At 39.6% G+C, this 24,066-nt stretch overlaps 1 protein-coding gene across 1 annotated transcript in view; it reads right to left on the bottom strand.

Annotated features, from left to right (window-relative positions):
- Positions 1 to 24,066, bottom strand: part of LOC306878242 (polypeptide N-acetylgalactosaminyltransferase 18-like) — a 107,630-nt gene that overhangs the window by 20,730 nt on the left and 62,834 nt on the right. Inside the window, exons 6-9 of the mRNA XM_079430462.1 lie at positions 23,508 to 23,622; positions 7,013 to 7,198; positions 1,628 to 1,765; positions 240 to 335 (exon numbers count right to left, since the gene is read on the bottom strand). Of these exons, the coding sequence (XP_079286588.1) occupies positions 240 to 335; positions 1,628 to 1,765; positions 7,013 to 7,198; positions 23,508 to 23,622 (535 nt within the window). The remainder of the gene's footprint in view (positions 1 to 239; positions 336 to 1,627; positions 1,766 to 7,012; positions 7,199 to 23,507; positions 23,623 to 24,066) is intronic.

A 24,066-nucleotide genomic window follows, 5' to 3' on the forward strand; every position in this document is an offset into this window, starting at 1 on the left:
GAAAAACTAATGTTTATCTAAGTAAATTTGAAAAACAAAAACAAATGAAATCATTTAGCATCACACGAAACAGATTTTGCACATCTATATTCTGTCACTTTTTATATTGTAATTTAGTTTAGAATTAACCACACTAAATGCATTAAACTGACAGCCCTAATATAACAGCAACAGAGAAGAGAAGCAGTGTCACAGTCACTCCACTGATGCAGGTGAACAGAGCAAGAAAGGCAACTCACCTGAGGTGTCATCCCGTGACAGAGGTAAAGGATGGGAATGTTGTCAGTGTCTGGCCCTTGGTCGAGACACAAGTCAGTCTTCAGAGAGTTTCTCAGCTGAGAGAAAAATAGCATCTTCAGAATTAAGTGGACAATAAAATGCATGTCATTTTTCGCTCTTGCCCCTCTCTTTCTCATACAGCACATATGGCAGATAAAACTCAAGGCTGTTTCTCACTTGCATCGTAATGCGGTTCAATTCTCCTCCTAATTACAGGTTCTAATTATAAAATTCATTTTCATAAGTGAATGAACACTCATGAATCATCTAAATGATATTCCAGTTCCTTGGTGAAGTAAAAGAGCAGTACTGTCACGCCTTCCACGAATAACTTGAACTCGTTGCGCGTCCGTTTACCTGATTTTACCTCCAGAGTATAAAGAGCCTATTAGTAAAATCATTTCATGCAGAGCCTCAAAAACATATTTTCTCCATGGGCTTCAAAGCATATTGCAACAGCTACGTCTAATGAAAATAATGTTTAAACACACGGCCGTATCAGTGACAACAGAATTCCTAGCGGAGGACTTCAATGGATCGTATCTCTGTTTTGGCATTTTCCGTTGGATTCGGCTGAATACTGCTGTGCCTTTTATCACCGCGTGCTGAATTTCCAGCCAACGTGATTGACAGGCTCATCAAATGCAGTCACTCAGAGTAAAGTAATGAGGGCGAGAGCTATTTCTGAGCCCTTTACTCCCAAAATTCATTTCAATAAGGCTGACCTATTTTCCACAGTTTCTTCCTTTTAAATTACGCCTATGAAAACACATGATGAAATCAAGCACAGAATGAACACCTCAACCAGACAGCCTGTTTCTGAATCAGTACTGAGTCAAGTGCATTATTATGTAGTCTAGTAGGAAATAAAAAGTGAATGAATTGTTTGGACTTGACATGCATGGCTAATAAAAACAGTACGGTTGAGCTTCGACGGCTAGCGGCGCGTTGCGCAGGCATCATTTTGTCAAGAAAATTGGAAAATCCTCTTCAGATGCCTTGGACGGAACGGCGAGTGGGTGTCACACGTGGCGAGCGCTGCTCTCAAATCCTGCCTCAATGGTACAATATCTGGGCATTCAAAATGAGCTGTAGCCTATTCAGCACTCACAGGAGCCGTGGTTAAAGCATTAGCCGTGTGGAGGGAAACTGTCTTGCAACTGCCACTGCTCTGACTGGACATGCAGGGTTTTATTACAACACAATCTGATTCCAGATAACACTGCACTGCTGGGAAATGAGTCTATCTGACAAGATATACAGTTATTTGCACAGTATTTGAACTCTTTATTTGCTCTTTTCATGTGCAAACTGCTTCCGTTTCATTGGGTTTAATACAAATACTCACCACTCCATATGCGATGGTGTCTGTGTACATTCTCATCTCAGGGTAAATGTTCACTAGGTACCAGCGGAAGGTCTTGCACTGCAGTTTTTTCCTCAGTGCTTTCCTGTCTGCAATGTCACCGATGTCTATCCCTGAGTCCTGATGATACACGAACAAACAAGTATAGATACCAATGAGTTTAAAGGGGCAGTTTACCCAAAAATTAAAAATTCTGTTCCCCTCATCTGCTCCGAACCTGTATTGTTGGCGATCAAACAGTTGCTGGTAGCTATTGACTTCCACAACAGTGTTATTTTAGTATCATTAAGATACTACTATAGTTTTATTAATTGTTTGAAATAGTTTTTTTTTCTGTTTTAATTGTTCTTTTTTTGTTAAAGGTTTAGTCGTTTTGTTGTGTTTGTAATTTTTTTTTTTTTAAACATATGTCTATATATGAGATCTGTTTCAGTTCATTTATCATGTTAAACTAAATGAAAATGATAAATGTTTCTTTGGCAACTAGCTACAGTAAAATATGTTAACTGTCTTTTATCATAATTAAGTGAATGAATGTGTAATTTTAAATAATTGCATTATTTGGCCATTTTGAAATGTCCCTGGTTGCTATTCTAACTTCTAACAACTGTTACTTTATTTAGAAACACTGTTTTTTCTTTCTCAAATTAAGATGTTTCAGACAAAATAAGTTTTATTTATAATCACTTTACATGTTTTTGCAATGTCCCAATATAATTTCCAGTCTTTTGTAATTTAACTAACAAAAGCCAGTATGCATTTATTTATTTTGTGTTCAGCAAAAGAAACAAATGCATACAGGTTAGGAATGACATTATGGTGATTAAATGATGACAGAATTTATGACATTTTCACTGCATGTTGTACCAATGTGTCACGTTCCCTCTCGGGAAACAAGGAGCGAGGAGACGTAGGAGTTCCAATAAGCACATTTATTATCAACCAGCCGACAAACAGGGATCATGGGGAGAGACGAACACATCTGACGTGATGACCGGACACAGGGGCTAGGAAACACAGGGCTTATAAACACTAGGAAAACAAGGAACAGGTGTGGACTAATCAAACACAGGGCTAGGGACTAATTAAACTAATGAGGAAAGGAACGAGGATGGCCAAATAGGGACACGAGAGGAGGGGAAACACAAGACAAGGACTGACATGTAACATATCGCCCCCCTCCCGGAAGGTGCGTCCCGCACCGTAACATACACATCACGGGCGGGGGGGGCGGGCGCTCTGGAGGCTGGAGCAGGGCCCGGACAGGGAGGAGACCAGGGAAGCCTCCAGGGCGGATCAGGGGCCTTGGGAGGCCATGGCAGGACTGGAGATTCGGGAGGCCATGGCGGATCTGGAGCCTTGGGAGGCCATGGCAGGACTGGAGATTCGGGAGGCCATGGCGGATCTGGAGCCTTGGGAGGCCATGGCGGATCTGGAGCCTTGGGAGGCCATGGCAGGACTGGAGATTCGGGAGGCCATGGCGGATCTGGAGCCTTGGGAGGCCATGGCAGGACTGGAGATTCGGGAGACCATGGCGGATCTGGGGCCTTGGAAGGCCATGATGGATCTGGGTCCTTGGACAACCATGGCGGATCAGGGTCCTCGGGCGACCATGGCGGATCTGGGTCCTCGGGCGGTCTTGGCGGATCGGGGTGCTCCGTGGCCTTGGCCCTTGGCCTGGCCACACAGACTGAGACTATATGGCCCCCCCCCAAAATTTCTTTGGGAAAGTTCCCCTCTGGGGGCCACATTGGAGGAGAGGGTTCTTGAGGGCGCTCTGGAGGAGCGGACTCTTGGGGGCGCTCTGGAGGAGCGGGCGCTTGAGGGCGCTCTGGAGGAGCGGGCGCCGGAGGGCGCTCTGGAGGAGCGGGCGCCGGAGGGCGCACGGGAGGTGCGGAGCTGGACGGAACCAGCGGAGACGAAGGAGAGCTGGACGGGACCAGCGTAGATGCAGGAGGGCGCTCTTGCAGCGCCGACACTTGAGGGCGCTCTTGCAGCGCAGACACTTGAGGGCGCACGGGAGGCGCGAAGCTGGATAGAACCAGCGGAGACGAAGGAGAGCTGGACGGGACCAGCGGAGACGCAGGAGGGCGCTCTTGCAGCGCGGACACTTGAGGGCGCTCTTGCAGCGCGGACACTTGAGGGCGCTCTTGCAGCGCGGACACTTGAGGGCGCTCTTGCAGCGCGGACACTTGAGGGCGCTCTTGCAGCGCGGATTCAAAGGGGCGCTCTTGCAGCGCGGACATTAGAGGGCGCACGGGAGGCGCGGGGCTGGACGGGACCAGCGGGAACTCAGGTGGGCTGGACGGGACCAGCGGGAACTCGGGACGGCTGGACGGGACCAGCGGGAACTCGGGACGGCTGGACGGGACCAGCGGGAACTCGGGACGGCTGGACGGGACCAGCGGGAACTCGGGACGGCTGGACGGGACCAGCGGGAACTCGGGACGGCTGGACGGGACCAGCGGGAACTCGGGACGGCTGGACGGGACCAGCGGGAACTCGGGACGGCTGGACGGGACCAGCGGGAACTCAGGTGGGCTGGACGGGACCAGCGGGAACTCAGGTGGGCTGGACGGGACCAGCGGGAACTCAGGTGGGCTGGACGGGACCAGCGGGAACTCAGGAGGGCTGGACGGAACCAGCGGGAACTCAGGAGGGCTGGACGGAACCAGCGGGAACTCAGGAGGGCACGTGCGTGGAGCCGGCACTGGAGGGCACGTGCGTGGAGCCGGCACTGGAGGGCACGTGCGTGGAGCCGGCACTGGAGGGCACGTGCGTGGAGCCGGCACTGGAGGGCACGTGCGTGGAGCCGGCACTGGAGGGCACGTGCGTGGGGCCGGCACTGGAGGGCACGTGCGTGGGGCCGGCACTGGAGGGCACGTGCGTGGGGCCGGCACTGGAGGGCACGTGCGTGGGGCCGGCACTGGAGGGCACGTGCGTGGAGCCGGCGCGGGGGGGCGCTCGGGAAGCGCGAGTTCGCGGGGGCGCTCTGGAAGCGCGAGTTCGCGGGGGCGCTCTGGAAGCGCGAGCGGCGGCGGGCTCGGGGGAGCCGCTGACGACGGCGGGCTAGCTTCGACTCGGGCCCGGAAGTCTCCCAGACACCGGTATATCCCCAGCCTCCAGGTCAATCCCGTGGTGTCTGGGAGGTTCATGGGGCGGTGGTGACAGGCCCCGAGCCGGAAGAGCTGGAGGATGACCGCGTCGTGCAGCTCCGCCTTCCCGGCCAGCTCGCAGAACTCCTCCGTGTACTCCACGAAGGGGAGATCGCGGAGTATCAGGGCGCGGAGGCGGGCGGCGAACTCCATCGCTTTGTAGGTCCGGTCATCTGTCACGTTCCCTCTCGGGAAACAAGGAGCGAGGAGACGTAGGAGTTCCAATAAGCACATTTATTATCAACCAGCCGACAAACAGGGATCATGGGGAGAGACGAACACATCTGACGTGATGACCGGACACAGGGGCTAGGAAACACAGGGCTTATAAACACTAGGAAAACAAGGAACAGGTGTGGACTAATCAAACACAGGGCTAGGGACTAATTAAACTAATGAGGAAAGGAACGAGGATGGCCAAATAGGGACACGAGAGGAGGGGAAACACAAGACAAGGACTGACATGTAACACAATGACCTTTAGTCATGAATATAATCATAATATAGCACAACCATTCATCCTCACAACGGAGAAAGAGATTATCAGACTTATGGAAATGCAACATTGCGCTCCAAACCACTGGAACTGAAATAGCAAAGAACATCTCAGTTCATGTTGCTCAGCACACTAGAGTCATGTCTTTGTTCCTGCGTCACCAATCACTTCCCTTTCTCCCTTTCCCTCCTCTCAACATTCAGCTTGGGTCTGGGAATCTGCAGCAATCTCACGACGCCTTCTGCTTTCACCAGATCTTAATTGCTGTCTCGCTGATAAATGCACAAGCAGGGCCAAAGCTCCCTAAATAAATGGAGCACTGTAACATATGGTTGGAAGCAGAGCTGAGGGCTGGAGAACTATAAATGAGGTAATGGCTGCTTAATAGACAATAACAACTGTATTTCTCTACGCATTCTAATCACTCTTCTACAGACTTTATAATCAGATTTACTTTCCAATTATTCAAAGTTCTGTATGAATGTACAGTACTGACTGTGGGCATAATTGTTTATGGGTAACTCCTTTTCCTGTTTTAAACTTGTAACTAAAAGAAAAAAAAGAATGAATATGCTTGTGACATAATTTAAGAAAGTATTTCTAATTAAGAGTATATCAGACTTTTTAAAAAACGTTATGCACTGGCTGTTGTCAGACTCCTAGTGCAAACAAAAATCTAATTTTGGCCACCACTTATTTTTTATTCTTTTTTTTAACAAAAGAACAATGACTACAGGTCACAAAAAGTGCATTCTGACACTAGATACATGTACCATAAATAAATAAAAAGTTGCTTAAAAAAGTTTAAATAAAAAAATCCTTATACTTGCATCAATTTTAGGTTCATATATAGGTTCCATGTCTGATAAAACATATCCATTTCCCCTTTTCACCTATAGGTAATATATTCCAATGAAATAAACTCAAATATTACCATAAGCCATTCTGAGACTGTTGGCAGTTTATCAGAGATCCATTTAAGAAAAATATTCTTACAGGCAGCATAAGTAAGGAGATTAACTAATCACATCAGATTCAAGCCACTGATGCTTCCATATAAAATCTGCACCCTCCTACACACACTCACTTTTACACATCTATGCTTCCTCTGAGACTGCTGGGGTCTGTGAATGAGTGGCACTTGTGCTGCCATCACAATGAGGCACTTTCCAGAACATTCACATTCACTGTTCCTTGATGGTGGAATATCGCAAATGTCACCAGAACAACCCTATCCACCTTATTCTTCAATGCAGAATTAAGCAGTTTTGCAAGTTAAAAAATAACTGGAGGCGGACACCACCACAGGTCAGAAACATAAAATTTACACCAGCTCTTACGGAAAAAATATAAGGTGGAAACTCATTTTAGGAAATGTGCAATGTGCACAAGTACTCCAAATGAAGTTTCATAATATTTTTTTATTCCAGTAAGTATCGGTTGATATGTCAGTAAATATGTTAATAGAGTTTAACTATACTTAGTATGAAATAAATATATAATTTTTTTTACTATGGGCAAGTTAATTACAATATTGAAACCTAACCCCTAAATCTTGTATTGCAACTTTCTCCTTTGTGTCCTTTGGATGAATTGTGCTTTAACATTTCTCATTTATAAGACATGTTAGGATAAAAGCATCTGCCACTTTAGTTAATGTAAATGCTAACAGGACTTTCTAGCGGTAAGTATAGTAGCTGACATAATAGACCTCACCTTTTGTGGAATGTTCCAGGCCATGTAGACGTGGCTTTTAAACTCATCCATCCACACTTCAGCCACTCTCAGAGCATTTCTGCGCACGTGGGCAGTGAGATCCTCGGTGTAGGGCTTGTGGGCACGCTCAATATGGGCGATACGGGCACAGGGCAAGACCTCCACACTTCCTCCACACTGCCACACCTACACACAGACACAAAGAACCTAAATAAAAATACATTTGCATGCTAAGAAATAAAAAAGGCACAATTCTTGGCAAGACAGATCTATTCGCTGGACCAGCCTGAGGAGCAGATGAAGTGCAGAAGGGTCAATATATAATTGTGGGAGATTTTGAGTTTGAATAATTCTGGGAAAAAATATATTTATTTACAAAATATTATTATCTTCCCTGATAAATCATCCCTGAAATATTTTGTTTTTAGTCATTGCCAAGCTCAGGCATAATTGATTTCAGATATTTAGTTTTAAAAACAAGAAGTTTACTCATTATTTGGTCAACTATGTTACGGACAAAACCTATAAGTTTTAACTTTAAGTAAATGTCAGACATTTAAAAAAATCATTACTCTTGGAAGAATATGTGTCTATTTACCTACCTTTTCAATTAAAATGCCCAATTAATTAAGAAAATACACATTTTGTTCAATTGAAACCCCAAATTTCAAGTACTGAAGTAACCGGTCTGTATATTTTGTTTCCAAACTGCTTGATTCATGATAATTTTCGTGATGAAATTATGCTGAGGTATATATTTGACAGCTACTCAGTTTCTAAATATTTACTTGGAGATTAGGGAACCATTGAAATACATACATTTTTTAAAAAACATAATGGTAACTTAATTGACAGCCCAGTATCATAGTTGACAAAAGTAACATAGTTGACTGGACATGACAAAGTAGGATGATGTATTTAACAAAAACAATCCTAAACTATATCAATTATTATATGTTAGCTAATCTTTTATTGCATTTAATCAAGACCTGTTGAATATTTCATGACATAAAGGAGAAAAGCGGGGATTAAAGTCCAAAACCTGACTTGAAATAACCTAACAAATCAATCGGGACTAAAGCGGTTCCATAAACGACAATTCAAGTTCACGCAATCTGACTAATGCCATCCAGGTTCAGTGAGTCAGGATAATGTGACGTACACGCTTATTCTGAAGCAGCCCTTAATGTCGATCATGGATCAGATCGATCCACCATAGCAAACAGCGAATATTTGTGCTGTTTAACGCATTTGAAACATTGTGTTTTCCTCAGTGCATAACTGATACGTCACAGGTATATTTTTTACATCTGTAAATGTCAGAAAGCCATATATGCAAATATATCCATTTAGCTGTCAGGAGTGGGCGAGGCTTATGCGAGGCATGCGCGCTACACAGACGGAGCAGGATAGAATAATAGTGCAGAATTCTGAATAAAATATACATTCTGCTAAAATATTTGTTGTTGGACATTAAATGTGACACATTGAATTTTAATTTCCTACATATAAGTGTATTTTTATGATAGCAGCAACTGTTAATCACTAGCTCAAATGAGTTAAATGTGTGTTCCTCTTATCAGTTAAAATGTACTCTGATTTCTATTATAAATTTACATTTTTAATTCAGTGATTTTAACTTTTGATTGTGTTTTTATACTTTAATGCTTTAAAGAGCCATTTTAGATTGTAATGTTTTAATGTTCTAATAACCATAAAAGGTACAGCTGTCATAAATTCAGAGAGAAAGGCTGCATGGCTAGAAACTTCTGATCAACTGCATGAACGAGTAGCAACTATGTTAAAATGTCATTCGCCTACATTTTGGGCACAATACATTAAATACAGTTGGTTGTAGCCTATTTTTTATTTATTTGATTATTTAAGGTGTATTTTCTGTATACTTTTATTTTTGGACCGATAATAAATTAAACTGACTGTCCCCCGGTTTCACAGACAAGGCTTAAGCCTAGTCCTAGACTAAATTGTAAGTCTGAGCTGTTTCAACTGAAATAAACTTGCATTGACTGATCATAAAATATATCAGTGCCTTTGTTTTGTCTCAAGATGCACCCCAGTAATGTTTTTTTTTCTAAGAATGTTTATAAAAATGACTTAAATGTCCTAATTGAACTATAGCCTAATCCTGGCTTAGTCTAAACCCTGTCTGTGAAAGCGGGCCTGTATGTGAGAGAGTCAGTGGTAATATCGATGCGTTCCTATTGGTCAGAGTTAGAGGAGCTCAGCTTAGCCTGACAGTTAGCCTGCTCCGGACCAGGTTAGTTTGCCAGCATAAGTTACCACAGTGACTGAGCTTGAGCTATGGTAATTTTGCTTTCAGAAACCAAATCAAGTGAAAATAAGTCAGAATTACTGAAATAAGCCTGGCTTATTTGGTAAACTTGTTTTATGGAACAGGCCCCAGGTGCCAGAAAGTAGAAATCCTGTCCAGCAGCTGTTCCAACCATCACTAACCAGCTCCTCTACCAGGTAGATGAGCTCGTTAGTGAAAACACCTGTTCTAGATGTAGAGGCAGATCCAAAAACATGGCAGGATTTTTACTTTCTGGCACCTGGACTATACACGTCTGGTGTCTATATGTGTGTGTGCTTGACCGTGTGCTTGTGCCACGTGTTTGTTAGCGTGTGTGTGTGTGCGCGCATGTCCTTAGCCATGAAGATATGATTTGGCAATATCTTCCCACACATCTCTTTTTATTTCAACATGACGTGCTGTCACGTGCTGTGGGGCAGGAATCAACCTGTTCTGTTCTGTTTGAGGTTCTTTCTACATAACCTTCTAACCTTCCTGGTTTTGGAACTGGTTGTTCCTCGCTGTCAGGACTCAGTGGTGGGGTAACAATAGCAGAATTCTGTTTCTTTCTGCGTCTGCTCTGTTCCTGGGCTCTTCTCCAGGCCTTTCTCTTTGCACGTTTTTCCCTCTCACTCTGTTCAGATATGGGCTTATAGTATGCACCTTGCTCCCTCTTTTCTCTCCATTTCTGCCGGCCTTTTGCCAAGTATGCCTCCTTTTTGCAGGATCAGCATCTCGCCGTGCACGGTAACGGCGCTGCTTTTCTGCAGCAGATAATCGTGGCATTTGCCTGAAAACAAGTTTACTTTTATAATATTTATTGCAAAGTATTTTATAGTTACTGTACAATTAGAATATTAAATGAACTCCTGAAAACTATAAGAACATGTCATGAATGTCAACTATGTTACTCTTGGTCAACTAAGTTACCTTTGCAGAGTAACATAGGTGACTGGTAACCTAGTTGACATTTTTGCTGTTTTTAGGGATAAAATCAAAATGGTTGCCTAGCACCAGACACCACATGGCATTTTACGGAGAGGTTCTTCTAAATATTATATGTACAACTGAGTAAAATTGAAATTCAAAGTTATTTATGAATTCATTGTAGTAACATTGTTGACATATGATAAGTACACATTTGCCCCAAGCACTACTTTAGGTGAAATAACTGAAAATGTGGAGGGAGAACATACCTTGGAGTCTTGCTAGTTTTCTCTTCAGGAGGAAATGACATCATGTGGAGCAGGTCATGTGATTTGGAAAACACACTCTTCCTTGAGGGGTGTATTTGCTATGGGTAACTTAGATGACAGCGACTTCTCGGACACATATTCAATTTGTCAATTTCTATTGAAAATGTGACATATTGCCCAAAAAGACACATTGTTCACAATTACCTCAACTTAATGTAAATAATATAATTAAAACTGTTTTTGAATAAGTTTTTAAAATGTCTTTTTAGGTAATGAGATTGTGGTTGTAATTAATTTCGGACGGTTATTTAGTTGACATTTTAGGGATATCTAGTCAATTTTTATAAATAAATGATTATTTCCATAATAATTAACTATGGAATTTGTAAAGACAAGATCATGAAGAACACTGAAGACTTTTAAAATTTTATTTTAATAAGCATGTTTGCGAGATAAATCTCATGGACATGAAAACTCCCTCAATTATATATTGACCCAGAAGCTTGTATGAAGATCTTGCATAACACTAAAGACTAAAAGCTCATTTGGACCTCTTAAAAACATCCAGACCCTAAAGAATCTGAATAGGAAGTTAATATATGGGCTGTGGAAAAAAATAGATTTAAAATCAGTAAAAGATAATGAATGTACCCACTGTACATGTGAACACTGATTCGGTTCCAAAACTGAGTGAGGCAGTTGTCCTCTATGGCAGTATCCTAACACAAATGGAAGCTCATAAGTGACTGATTTAGAACACTCTACATAAACAGCAGTTCTGTGCAGCGAATAAATAGAGCTTCACATATGAAGCAGAGTTTAGAGTTAGCATGTTGCTAAGCTAACCATCACAACATCAGCCTGCACACAAAAAAATACTGGTTAATCTGTCCATTTTTAATATGATCAGACCAGACGGAAGCTGTTCCGGCAGATGATGTAGGACGTATGTGTCGCGCTCACGCTGGAGATTAGTTACGAATGCGGATGCGTTCAGCAAGCAAAACAAAATGCACGAATTAGAAGCACAAAATGAGGATTTGTAAAGATGATTTAGATATAAGCCAAGAGGAGGCTGGTTTTCATTTTCCAAAATAAGGAAACTATGCTTCCTTTGCTCCTGTAAACAAACCCATGAGACTAGAATATCTCAGAGGCGCGTGCGACGCATACGTCCTATGTCATTTGGCGGAATAGCTTCCACCTATGACAGATAGCGGAAGTGAGAGAAAAGTGTTTATAACATTTTAAATAGGGATATTTTTCTTACTAAAATGCATCAATTCGCTACAGGAGGCCTATTTACCCCCCGGAGCCGTGTGAGGCACATTTTATTATGGATGAATGTGCTTTAGTTGACTTCTTTTGGACTTTTGAAAAAAAAAAAGAAAAAAAACCCACTGCCATTATACCACTGATTGGATTCGTCTGAAAGAAGAAAGTCATATACACCTAGGATGCTTTGAGGGTGAGTAAACCATGGGCTAATTTTCAATTTTGGGTTTACTAACCCTTTAATATTTAACAAATATGGAAAAGGCAGGCACACTTTGGCATACTTTAAAAAAGAGTAATTATTACCAAAAGAATACTTAAGTGCAATTAAATGAAAATGCATGATAATTTAAAAGTATTAAATGCATATTAAATGAAATTACCTGAATTGATTTTTGACCCCCTTAAGTAAGGCTTGAAAGTAAAACTCAAAACTGAATTAATATTTAGGAACATCTTTGTGTAATTTCATAATTAAGTCTCTGAAATAGCATACTGTCAAATGTACTGACAAGTATTTAAGGTAAACAAAAACATAATGTAAGGTATCTTCTATTGAAACCTGTAAGTCAGTGGTCTCAAACTCAATTCCTGGAGGGCCACAGCCCCAACTCACACCTGCTTGGAAGTTTCTAGTGATCCTGAAGATCTTGATTAGCTGGATCAGGTGTGTTTGAATAGGGTTGGAGATAAACTGTGGCCCTCCAGGAATTGAGTTTGAGACCAATGCTGTAGGTCATGCATTTAATATATTTGTAGTTACACATTTGTAATGATGAAGTTGCAATTTATTTGAAATATATTACCTTTAAATGTAATATTGAACAATAGACTACAGACTACTTTTTTAAAGCACGACAAAAGATTAAGACATAATGATTTATAATGTATCTTCAAAGTAATACAAAAAAGTACAAAAAGTGTACATAAGAGACATTTTGCTTAATGAATATTATCTGCATTTGTTTTTAATAATATATATTTTTCTCAGTTTACCAACCATTTTGGATACATCTGTCACTGAGCAGGTCACATATTTACAGTATGATGCCTCAAAATGACACCTCCATAGGCAGCCAGGTAAGTGTTAAAATTGAGCTTTCATGTATATGTCCTGCTGAAAAAAACTGTGTGAATTCTGGCTTATACTACTCAGCAGCTAGCAACAATATTCAACTTTGTTGAACAGGTTGGTTGACCAATGAAGTCTTAGTGGTTTATTTAAAAACTATGGTGGGGACCACAGCAAAGCAGTATCCTAAGCTGAGGACCTGTCCAAAACACAAGAGTACATTGGTGAAAAGCTACACTGTATATTCTTTAAAAAATTATAAAGTTGCATAGGACAAAGAGCTCTTACGGCAACAATGAAATATGCACCCAACTGCTATCTATATGTAGACAAAACTTCCATTGCCCTGTCAAGATGAGAACTGGATTTTGAAGGCGCTGTTGTGGTTAGACAATTTTCAGCAACCACAGTCTGTGGACAAATATGACAATCAGAGAGGTCAGGACTTCACTTTGAAGCCAGAGGAAAGATATCAAGATTGTGTTGAGTGTATTATGAGGCTGAGCAGGAGAAGCTATCAAGGATGCCCGATATATGCTTCACTCCAGCAGGTGCACTCTGCTCTCACTGTGTGTGTGTGTGGGGGGGGGGGGGGATAGCTGTCATTATAGCTCAAGCAGGACTCCCTATCAATGGATTACTCACTCTTAAAGAAACGTGCACTCTGACAGCCATTTGAAGCCACGCAAAGTCATTCATTTTCAATGAGATTTGGCAATTCCCAGAAACATGAGCAACTGTTGCAGATTCAAAAAGGTTTCAAAAACAATTGACACTATCAAGTTTGGAATAATTAAGAGTTTGTTTTTCTAAGTTTTCTAAAGAAGTCTCTCCTGCTAACCAAGGCTACATTTACTTGGTCAAAAATAAAAACAGTAATATGGTAAAAAAAAAAAAAAATGTAAATAAAAGTATTACAATTTAAAATGTTTTATATTTTAATTTTAAATGTAACTTATTAATTTGATGTACAGGGTCCCACTTTATATTAAGTGTCTCTAATACCTGTGTACTTGCATAGTAACTAGATGTGTATGTAGTATGTAACCACAGTGTAAGTACACATTGGTACATAGTATCTACAGCTCTAATGTTTGTGTAACTACACATATGTAACAACCATTGAATGGTATGTGTAAGTACACATGTGTAACAGGACATTGGTAACAACACTTTTTGGTAATGAAAGTACAAATGTGTAACATGACTAACAGCATTTTTTGATAAAGAAAGATTTAACTATAAAACACTTTATATTAAGTAGATAATTCCTATGGATTTACCATGTAATTACTTTGATGTTACACAGCAGCAGTCAGTAAGTTAAGCTTTACATATAAATTGTGGTTGGTGTCCAGAATGTTACACTTTATATTAAGTGGACAGTTCCTGAGGGGTTACCATGTAAGAACACTGGTATTACAGTGGTGCACCAACTTCACCAACTCGATATCCAACTCCTCCCACTTTACATATCCCTAAACCTACCTGTTTCCACCCCCTGGATCCCATTTCCACCCCTAAACCTACCCATCTCCACCCCCTGGATCAAATTGTTTCAATTACTCTTATACGTACTGTTGTTACAAAACGTAGTTATATAATTCCTGTTACACGAGTACTTAGTGAAGTGAAAAAAGTGTTGTTACCAATGTCCTGTTACACATTTGTACTTACAAATACCATTCTGAGGGTTGATACATGTGTGTAGTTACAGAAATATACTTACAATGTGGTTACATACTACGTACACATCTAGTTACTATGTAAGTTCACAGGTATAAAGTGGGACCATGTACAGTAATGCTAAATTTTCAGCATAATTATTCCAGTCATCAGTGTCACATGATCCATCAGAAATCATTCTAAAATGCTGATTTGGTAAGAAAAAATAATTTTTATTTTCTTCTTTTTTTATATAATTATTTTTTTGTTATCGATTTTGAGTTGCTGGTGCTAAATTATTGTAACCCTGAACCACAAAACCAGTCATAAGGGTCAATTTTTCGAAATTGAGTTTAATACATCATCTGAAAGCTGAATAAATAAGCTATCCGTTGATGAATGGTTTATCAGGATCGGACAATATTTGGCTGAGATACAACAATTTGAAAATCTGTAATCTGAGGGTACAAACAAAATCTAAATATTGAGAAAATTGCCTTTAAAGTTGTCCAAATCAAGTCCTTAGCAATGCATATTACTAATAAAAAATAAGTTTGAATATATTTATGGTAGGAAATTTACAAAACATTAATGGAACATTAATATATCTTAATATGAAGTGAAGTGACATACTGCCAAGTATGGTGACCCATACTCGGAATTCGTGCTCTGCATTTAACCCATCCAACGTGCACACACACAGCAGTGAACACACACATACCGCGAACACACACCCGGAGCAGTGGGCAGCCATTTATGCTGCGGCGCCCGGGGAGCAGTTGGGCATTCGGTGCCTTGCTCAAGGGCACCTCAGTCGTGGTATTGAGGGTGGAGAGAGCGCTGGACATTCACTCCCCCCACCTACAATCCCTGCCGGCCTGAGACTCGAACCCGCAACCTTTGGATTACGAGTCCGACCCTCTAACCATTAGGCCACGACTTCCCCAAAAGGGATCCCTGGGTATTAAAACATGTATAGCTTAATATAACGTAAATTATGTCTGTATCCCATGAAACCCATGAAAATGTATGTTATTTAAAAAAATAAATAAAGTTTTTGGACTATGGGGGGGCGCCATTATTTTATGTGCACAGTACATTCTGTGTCGATGACATCAAATGGTTGCACTCGGTGAGCTACTGGCGCTTATTTCTATGGTCTTTTTATTTTTTATTTTTATTCCTTGTGGGGAAAAATCAATGGTACAGCATTTGGTTTAAACCTATACTTATATCCATCTCCACCTGTAAGCTCTTTCAGTAGCTGTGGTCATCATATCAGTATTTTATTTTCCGAGTTGTCTATTCCGAACTGTGTTGTGGTAAAAATAGCAACAGGTAGCGCTAGTATTTTACGTCATCAGAATAATGGCGCCCCCCCATAGTACAAAATATGTATAAAACGATGGGATTTTTAAAAATAACATAAATCTTTGATGGGTTTTCAACTACATATTTCAGTAAGAGACATAATTTACGTTATATTAAGCCATACAAGCCTTAATACCCAGGGATCCCTTTAATACCCTAATGATTTTTGGCATAAAAGAAAATACAATGTATTTTTAGCTATTCCTACAAATATACCCATGCTACTTAAGACTGGTTTTGTGGTCCAGGGACAACAATTGTGCATTTTTTAAAGTAAGCTTTAAAAAAAAAAAAAAATTGTATTCAACAAAGTGTCACGGTGCACACACGAGGAGGATACAGGAACACGGATACGAGGATGTAAACTCAAAATACAATCTTTAATGACTCTAAACAAGGCAGGGCAAGACAAGGCAAGGCTGACACAGACAGGAACACCGGGGAGTAACGAGTACACCAGACGACACGAAACTGAACAGGCAGGAACTTAAATACACAGGTTAATTACACAAACACAGCTGAACGGAATAAACTAATAATCACACTAAACAAGGACAGGAAACAAACCAAATATGGAAACATGAGGTGGGAACACAAGACACACACGACAGAGGACTGACACAAGGACACATTAATTTGGTCCAAAGTGACAGTAAAGACATAGATACTGTATACTGTATATAGAAAACAATTATTTTAAACTGTAATATTTCACATTATTATTTTTTTAGTACTGTTACTGTATTTTTTATCAAATAAATGCTTGGTGAAAAAAAAATCTTGGTGAGTATAAGTGACATTTTTTAAAAGCATAAAATCATATTATTCCAAAGTTTTTATTACTGGTGATGTATGCAAATGAGCAGTCACGATGCAGCAAATGTTGTGGGAGTGTCAAAAGCGATCCGCTGCCTGTTTCAGTCAGACACAGCGATCGTGTGTGAACGCCTACTACAGTAGCATCCGGCAGAGCAGTAACTCACTGACCTTGAGCTATTTAATCGCTGTCAGTGTGAACACACACTTAAGAGAACAGGAGATCTGGTCACACACGCCAATCACTCTCGGTTGTGAGAGCACCTGCCTTGACTCATGTAGCGCTTCGGTAAGTGGCTCTATGAGGTGCTTGAAAGGGGCTAAAAGAGTCAGTCAGTTCAAATTTAAAATCGCACCAGGCTCCAGTTATAAGCTGGAACACAATTAGGCCTTGTTTTGAGTCAATTACGAGCAACCCTTCAATGAAATCAGCAGTTTCTATGACAATGGCACACCAATGACATGCAGACTTGGAAACAGCACACGGCACATTAAATTCACTCCCTTGGAGATGTCTGAAAGCAAAAGGTCCAAGGACAACCAGCTTGGATGGTTTTCCAGTGCAATTAAAAGCGCTTACTACTATATACTTAAGTGGCAGTTGTTAAATTGAAAGAAAAGAGGCAAACCAAATCCTCGGCGTGGGTGGAATTGCTGTTGTCATGGTTTATTGTCGTTGTTGACCGTGGCGTGCATTAGCAGTCGCACTCCCCTGATATTTACTCCTGTATAATTTACCCTTGTCAGACTCAATATTTGACAGTCGCTGCTCTACCGTGAGTAACATGCGCACTGAACTGAGTAGTGGGTGGTTTAAAAATGTCTGTTTCTCAAGTATGTGCGTATGTATGTGTGAATGTGAGACCGCCCGCTTTTATCCCTCTTTTCTGCCTGCCAATCCTCCTACGGACACTCACGGTTTCCCGAAACTAGAGCAGCCATGCCATTTGTCAGTTCTAACTTTTTTCGCAGTTTTTTTAGCCTCCGGTGTGCTAACATTTACTCTCAAATGATCATCCAAATGCTTGAATTTGTTCTGCTGTGATGACACTGATTGGAGAGTACACTGGTTCAAATGAACCCAAATGTCATTCATTTCCTGGTGCAAACATTTGTTCAAGGGTGCTCCATTTCCATGGAGTGTGCTCACCTCACATCACGGAGAGATGTTTAGGATAGCAAGAGTGGCAAAATCAACTGCTAGTGAAACAATGGCCATGTCTGAAATAGAACATTAGTGTACACACTGAGTATTGGCCGCAACTGTTTTTTAAAATAGCATGTGAAACTAGTATGTAAGGGATAATGACCAGTCAGCAACTCAGATTCAGGGTTTATTTTTGTGATTATGACTGTCTGACTGTACATTATCCTGCTTATTATACAGCTACTTTCCAAGGAAATAAATAAGTGGACATGAAATATTGATTTATATTATTATGTGATAGGAAAGGCACTGTGGAGTCACATTAGATACATGAAACTAGCACAAATGTCAATGTAAATTATACATTTTAGTGGCTATTATACATACATATTTGATTGTGGTGATTGACAATCAAAAACGATGCTAGAAAACGATGTTAATTCAAAACAGTACAATGCTACATTGTTGTCACATGACCTCATTACTTGCTTTTTTTTAACAAGTTTGAATAAAAATTCTTAATTCTTGGAGGTATTTTAAAATATATGTTCAAAAATTGTGTTAAATAATCACAGCAGATATTACTTGTGGTTCATTTCAGTTCAAGTTAGTTTGAGTGCACTGCATTGTGGGAAAAATTATTCCATGCAGAGTGGTCTTTGTATACTGCACATTTTGTCAAATGTAAGAGGGTTGTTTGAGTATGTGCATAGAAATTCATATACAGTATGAATTTCATAACTTTTTAACATTGTGAAATGCGTACATACTATCAATTCACAAGGGCTACATTTGGCCTTCATAAACTGAACTGCTTTTACTTCAGGAAATAAAAGAGATGCAGTGTAACTCAGTTGTGCATTTCTATCCAGACAGATGCTGTCAAACCCAACTACCTCATCATCTCAAAATAGAAAATGTTGCACAGTTACACAACAATACTCACATAATGATGGACGTAAACACATCATAAAGTGTTGTGAAGATATTTCACTGGAAGTTAATTAATAATGTGTTACTATTTTGTGTTTTATTTCTGTATGCATTTACTCATGTTGAATGTCAATTATCATTTGGTAATGTATGTAGCTAATTACTTGTTAGAGCACTATCCTTTTTTTAATAAAAAATCCTAATAGTAATGAAACATAGTAATGTCTGTCTGTCAGTTCATAGATAGTGGAGTGAAATCTGGCATCAATGCTGAAGATAACACCAACATACTGTGATGTGCACGCTTACACAAAGTATTTTTGCATCTAATTTGCAACCCTGCAAACCTCTAATGAAAAAGACTTGCAAGGATGACAAGTCTATAAATACTTAGAGTTTCTGTCACCTTGCTATGTTCAGTTTTCCACAGTGAACTAACTGCGTAGCAAGTCAACAATCCACATCTGAGAATCTGAGTCACCGTTCACTGAGTAAAATCAACGAGAAATGGAAATGTATGTAAAATCACATTAATCAATTACGCTCCAGCAGTCCTAGACAGTTGCTTAAGACAGCAGCGTGCGCTGACATGACTCTTTATTGTAGCTAACGGTAGCTCAGTTTTATTTCAGACTAGAAAAGGCCATCTGTTTCAACTTCTGAGGTGCTCCATCAGCAAAGCCTCATTCCCTTTGGATAAAGAAGGACAGAAAGAGCCCTCACACAATGCTGTTCGATGCCCTTCAGACCTTGGCCTACTGCAAAAATACCAGCAACACGCTCTCATTTTCCTTTATCCTTTATCTAATGCCCTCCCAGAGGAAAGCATATACTAAGCATGCTTTGAGTTTACATAGCAAAGAGCAGAATGGTCTCTGGTAGCTTGAATGGATCGATGACATTAGATTTTCAGCAACAAAATAGAAGAATCCAGACTAGTGTAGAACTACATGAAGAATAAAAAGTAACGGGCAAGCAGAGGGACACCAACAGCGAAAAATCAGCTATGATTCGCTAAAAATATCAGCCACACCAATCAAATTACTCACTGGAGGACTGAAACTCACATTATATTATACCAGTACCAAAAATTCCAGGTCCAGGTTATATTTCACTCTATAGTGAAATAAAAAAATGAGAAATTATACCTTATTTTAGTGATTTTGGGATGAAACATGACCTGAAATATCACATTTGCTCACCATAAGAACCACCAAGTGCTTAGGCCACAATAGTCAATTTTGGTTGTTTTACACTGAACCATCAAATCTGTGCACAGCCTATTTATTTTATCTCTGGTACACTATAATTCGCTTACATGTTCCACATAATGTCCTTTATTTCTTCAAGTGATTCAGTGTGTGTGAGGGCTCCATCTGCATATTGCATAAATGCTTCATGAGCTTTATCACACGACGCTCTAATCTCCGTTTATCACCTCAGAAGGCTTCAGAGATGTGATTCATTTGCTTCTCACCCACTTAGCATTTAACGCTGATCAAGGACATAGTTTTTCTACCTCAATATAGAACGGTATTTGAAACAGTGATACGATCTGAAAATTGCCTTTCTCTCTGAAACTTTAATCTGCACACATATAACTCACCATCTCATTGTCAGCGTAGTGCTGCCGTAATATACTGCAGACAGATGAAACCCACTGGGAATTGTGGGTAAAGTGAGGTAAGAGGTAGTAGCGCCTCTAATCTGACTAAAGCACCTCTGCCTTCTCTCAGCAGCCTGTCTTTTCATTGCTTTTACCATAATCTGGTATAAACAGAGACATGAACAAATCTAGCACACTGTGTCTCTGTGTGCAATCAGAACGATTCACTTTCCATTTATCCACAAACCAGCGAGGGACAGTGAAAAAGTATGTCTCTGAGAAAATTGTGCATGCTTTCAGAGAAGAGCAATCAGTGGCATTATCAAGCATAAAAATCTTAAAAGCAGGCCATTCACTGAGGGAAAATTACCAGGGAGGGAAATGCCACCCTACTCTCTCCTTCAGTGTGATTGATGATTATGTTTCACTGTGCTTGGAGAGAGTGGTCATAGCTTTTAAAGTCATTTTAGGGTTGTGTTGACTCACCGAGAGGACAGTCAGGGACAGCAAGTTTGCCCTCTAGATTCTGAATTGTATGTAATATACCCACACAGTACATATGTGTATTTTTTGTTTTGTCATCAGCAATGCCCAATGTCATTTTAACTGTTGCTTAATGGAATAGTTCACCCAGAAATGAACATTTGCTGAAAATGTATTCACCCTCAGGCCAGCCAAGATGTAGATGAGTTTGTTTTTTCATCAGAACAGATTTGGAGAAATTCAGCATTACATCACTTGCTCACCAGTGGATCCTCTGCGGTGAATGGGTGCCGTCAGAATAAGAGTCCAAACAGCTGATGAAACCATCACAATAATCCACATGTAATGCTCACGACTACTGTGAAGTTTTTATCAGCTGTTTTGACTCTCATTCTAACGGCACCCATTCACCGAAGAGGATCCATTGGTGAGCAAGTGATATAATGCTACATTTCTCCAAATCTGTTCTGAAACAAACTCATCTACATCTTATATGGCCTGTGGGTGAGTAAATTTTCAGCAATTTTTAATTTTTGGGTGAACTATTCCTTGAAGTGTCTAATGCTTTTTGGGGTCACAGTATGCTTGAAGATTATTATTGGCCTCCTTTAGGGATTATAATGGCTCTCTGCTCAGGTGCAGCACATTTATTAAGACTATGCTGGGATGGAGACAAAGACATATACAAATAAACCACCATAGCTGCAGTATAAACAGAAAAGAAAGCAAACAGGGTCTGAAGTTCAACTGACATAAGGGTCACTGAGTTTTATTGAAGGCTATTATGAAATATCCCCTCTGTGAGCGATGGATTTTATGAGATTATTTATAATGGTGGAAGGTTATGATGTGTGACCTGTTCTCTAACCAAATGAATATCTTCCAGCCTAAATACATACACTACCAGTCAAAAGTTTGGATTGTTTCAATGTTTTTGAAAGAAGTATAGCATCTTTTGTTCACCAAGGCAAAACCATAAATATTGTGAAATGTTATTACAATCCTTGGTGAGCATAAGAGACTTCTTTAAAAACCTCATAAATGTTTAGACTATTAATCAACTTTACCTAATTATGAATCCTACACTGACATTTTGCTCTCAGGTGTATTTTTTTTCCTAGCAATGAAACTGAAAATTAAAAAGATACTATGTTATGCTACAAAATATTCTTGATAAAAAAAATACTGAAATATGTATTCAGCACCTCTATCCTCCAGATTAAAACTAAATTCTCAAAAAATTTGCATTTGAATTAATTAAAAACCACCATATTTTCCGGCTAAAACTCCCACAGGATGTTGGGGTTTACAGTTCATAATGAGTCATTCTTCAGGTTGTGAGTTTGAAGGGCATATGTGAAATGAATACTAAAGAGTTATTCTATGAAGTCAGAAATTAAGTAAACCAAATGCATAAGTAAGGACAACAATATCCAAGTGTTTATGTGTCCCAGCGGGCAATCTTATTTCAATTATAAAGAAATGGAAGCTGCATCAAACCACCCAGACGTTGCCTAGAAAATGTTGCTCTATGAAACTCCTTGCACAAACAGCAGGAGACTTGTGAGAACAGCCATATAAAGGACAATGTTCGCTTTGAGAGTTCAGTATCTGAAAACAGAGTAAAGGTGCACCAGTCAACCATATCAAGAAGCCTGTATAACACCGGCCTGTAGAGGAGGGTGGCACAGAAAAAGAAATATGTGAAGCAAATGTGTGGTGCAAATCTAACACTGCTCAAATCTAACACCTACCTTCAGCGAAAGTGGTAGTTTTCATGCCACGAGGCTGCTTTTCATCAGCACAGACCCGGTGCAATGTAAAAACAAAAGTATGAATGGATAATACAAAATATAGGTCTGTATTGCCTGAGCTTTGAGAATCAAAAAAGGCATCGAAAATAACTTTTCAATGTTTTTAAATTTAAATGTTTGTAATAAACAAGTATAGCGATTCAATTGAATAATTTGGACTTCATTTTAACATTTAATATTATACCAGTGTACCAAATAAGAGGGTTCCCTGTATAGTTTACAGAATTAGTAAGGAAAGATTTGTTTTCCTTAGGAAAAATGGACATGTATTTGGAATGATAAATAATTAATAAATGTGCATTTCCAGTTATAATTGGCACTATAGCCAAGTTTGTGCTGAGTTTACAGTATGTTGGACTTCTGGACATTTGCAGTACTGAAAATGTCTTATAATTTGCAAAGAAAGAATTTTAATGAGAAAATGTTGAAATATCATTGCATTAATAAAATGAAAAAAAAAATAAAATAATAAATGTTAGTAGCAACCCTAAATTCAAAAGTGTCTTGCCTTGTTCTACTTCATCTCAAACTATTTAAAACATTTTATTATGGTTGTAGTTATAATAACCCCACTTACACTAATGTTGGACGTCAAGATGTTAAAAAAAAAGCCGTCTCATTTTTAAAGTGCATAACAATTACAACCAGATCAAAAGAATGCATTTTGACAAGAGATACAGTCAATTGTGCCAACTTGAACTATCCTGCCAAGAAAAGAGGACCATTAGAGTCATTAATCCTTCGAGAGCAAATCCATTATATTCATTACCCCATAGCCTGCTCAGAATGATATAGTTTCTCACCCTCACACCCAGCTCCACATTCTCTCCTCCGTAAATCTCCATGCCTTCATCCAGCAGACCGATCTCTGCGAAGTATTCCCTGTCCACCACAAAGCAGCCAATCAGGGCCGGACTCCTAGAGATTTACATTAGAGAATTACATTAACTAAATATACATGTATTGTAATATCAGCCAAATCAGCCAAATAAATGAAGACATTTATTTAAATAAAACATACAAAACAAACATCAAGATTTAAATAATTATATACATACATACATACATACATAAACAAACAGATTTAAATAAAGAGATAAATAAATAAAGTTCAGAGATTTATTTAAATAAATAAAAACAAACAAATAAATAAATAAAGGTTGAGATCTAAATAAAAAACTAACAAGCTTTACATAAAAATAAAAAAAATCATTAGTTATAAATAAAGTTCAGAGATTTGTTTATTATTATTATTATTCATTATTTAAATAAATGCACACAAAAAAATAAATACAAAATTTTAAATAAAAAAATATATTTCAATAAATACAAATATTTACAATCATAAACAAATAAATAAAT

This window comes from Barbus barbus, assembly GCF_936440315.1.
Source record: "Barbus barbus genome assembly, chromosome: 2".
NCBI classification, from domain to species: Eukaryota; Metazoa; Chordata; class Actinopteri; order Cypriniformes; family Cyprinidae; genus Barbus; species Barbus barbus.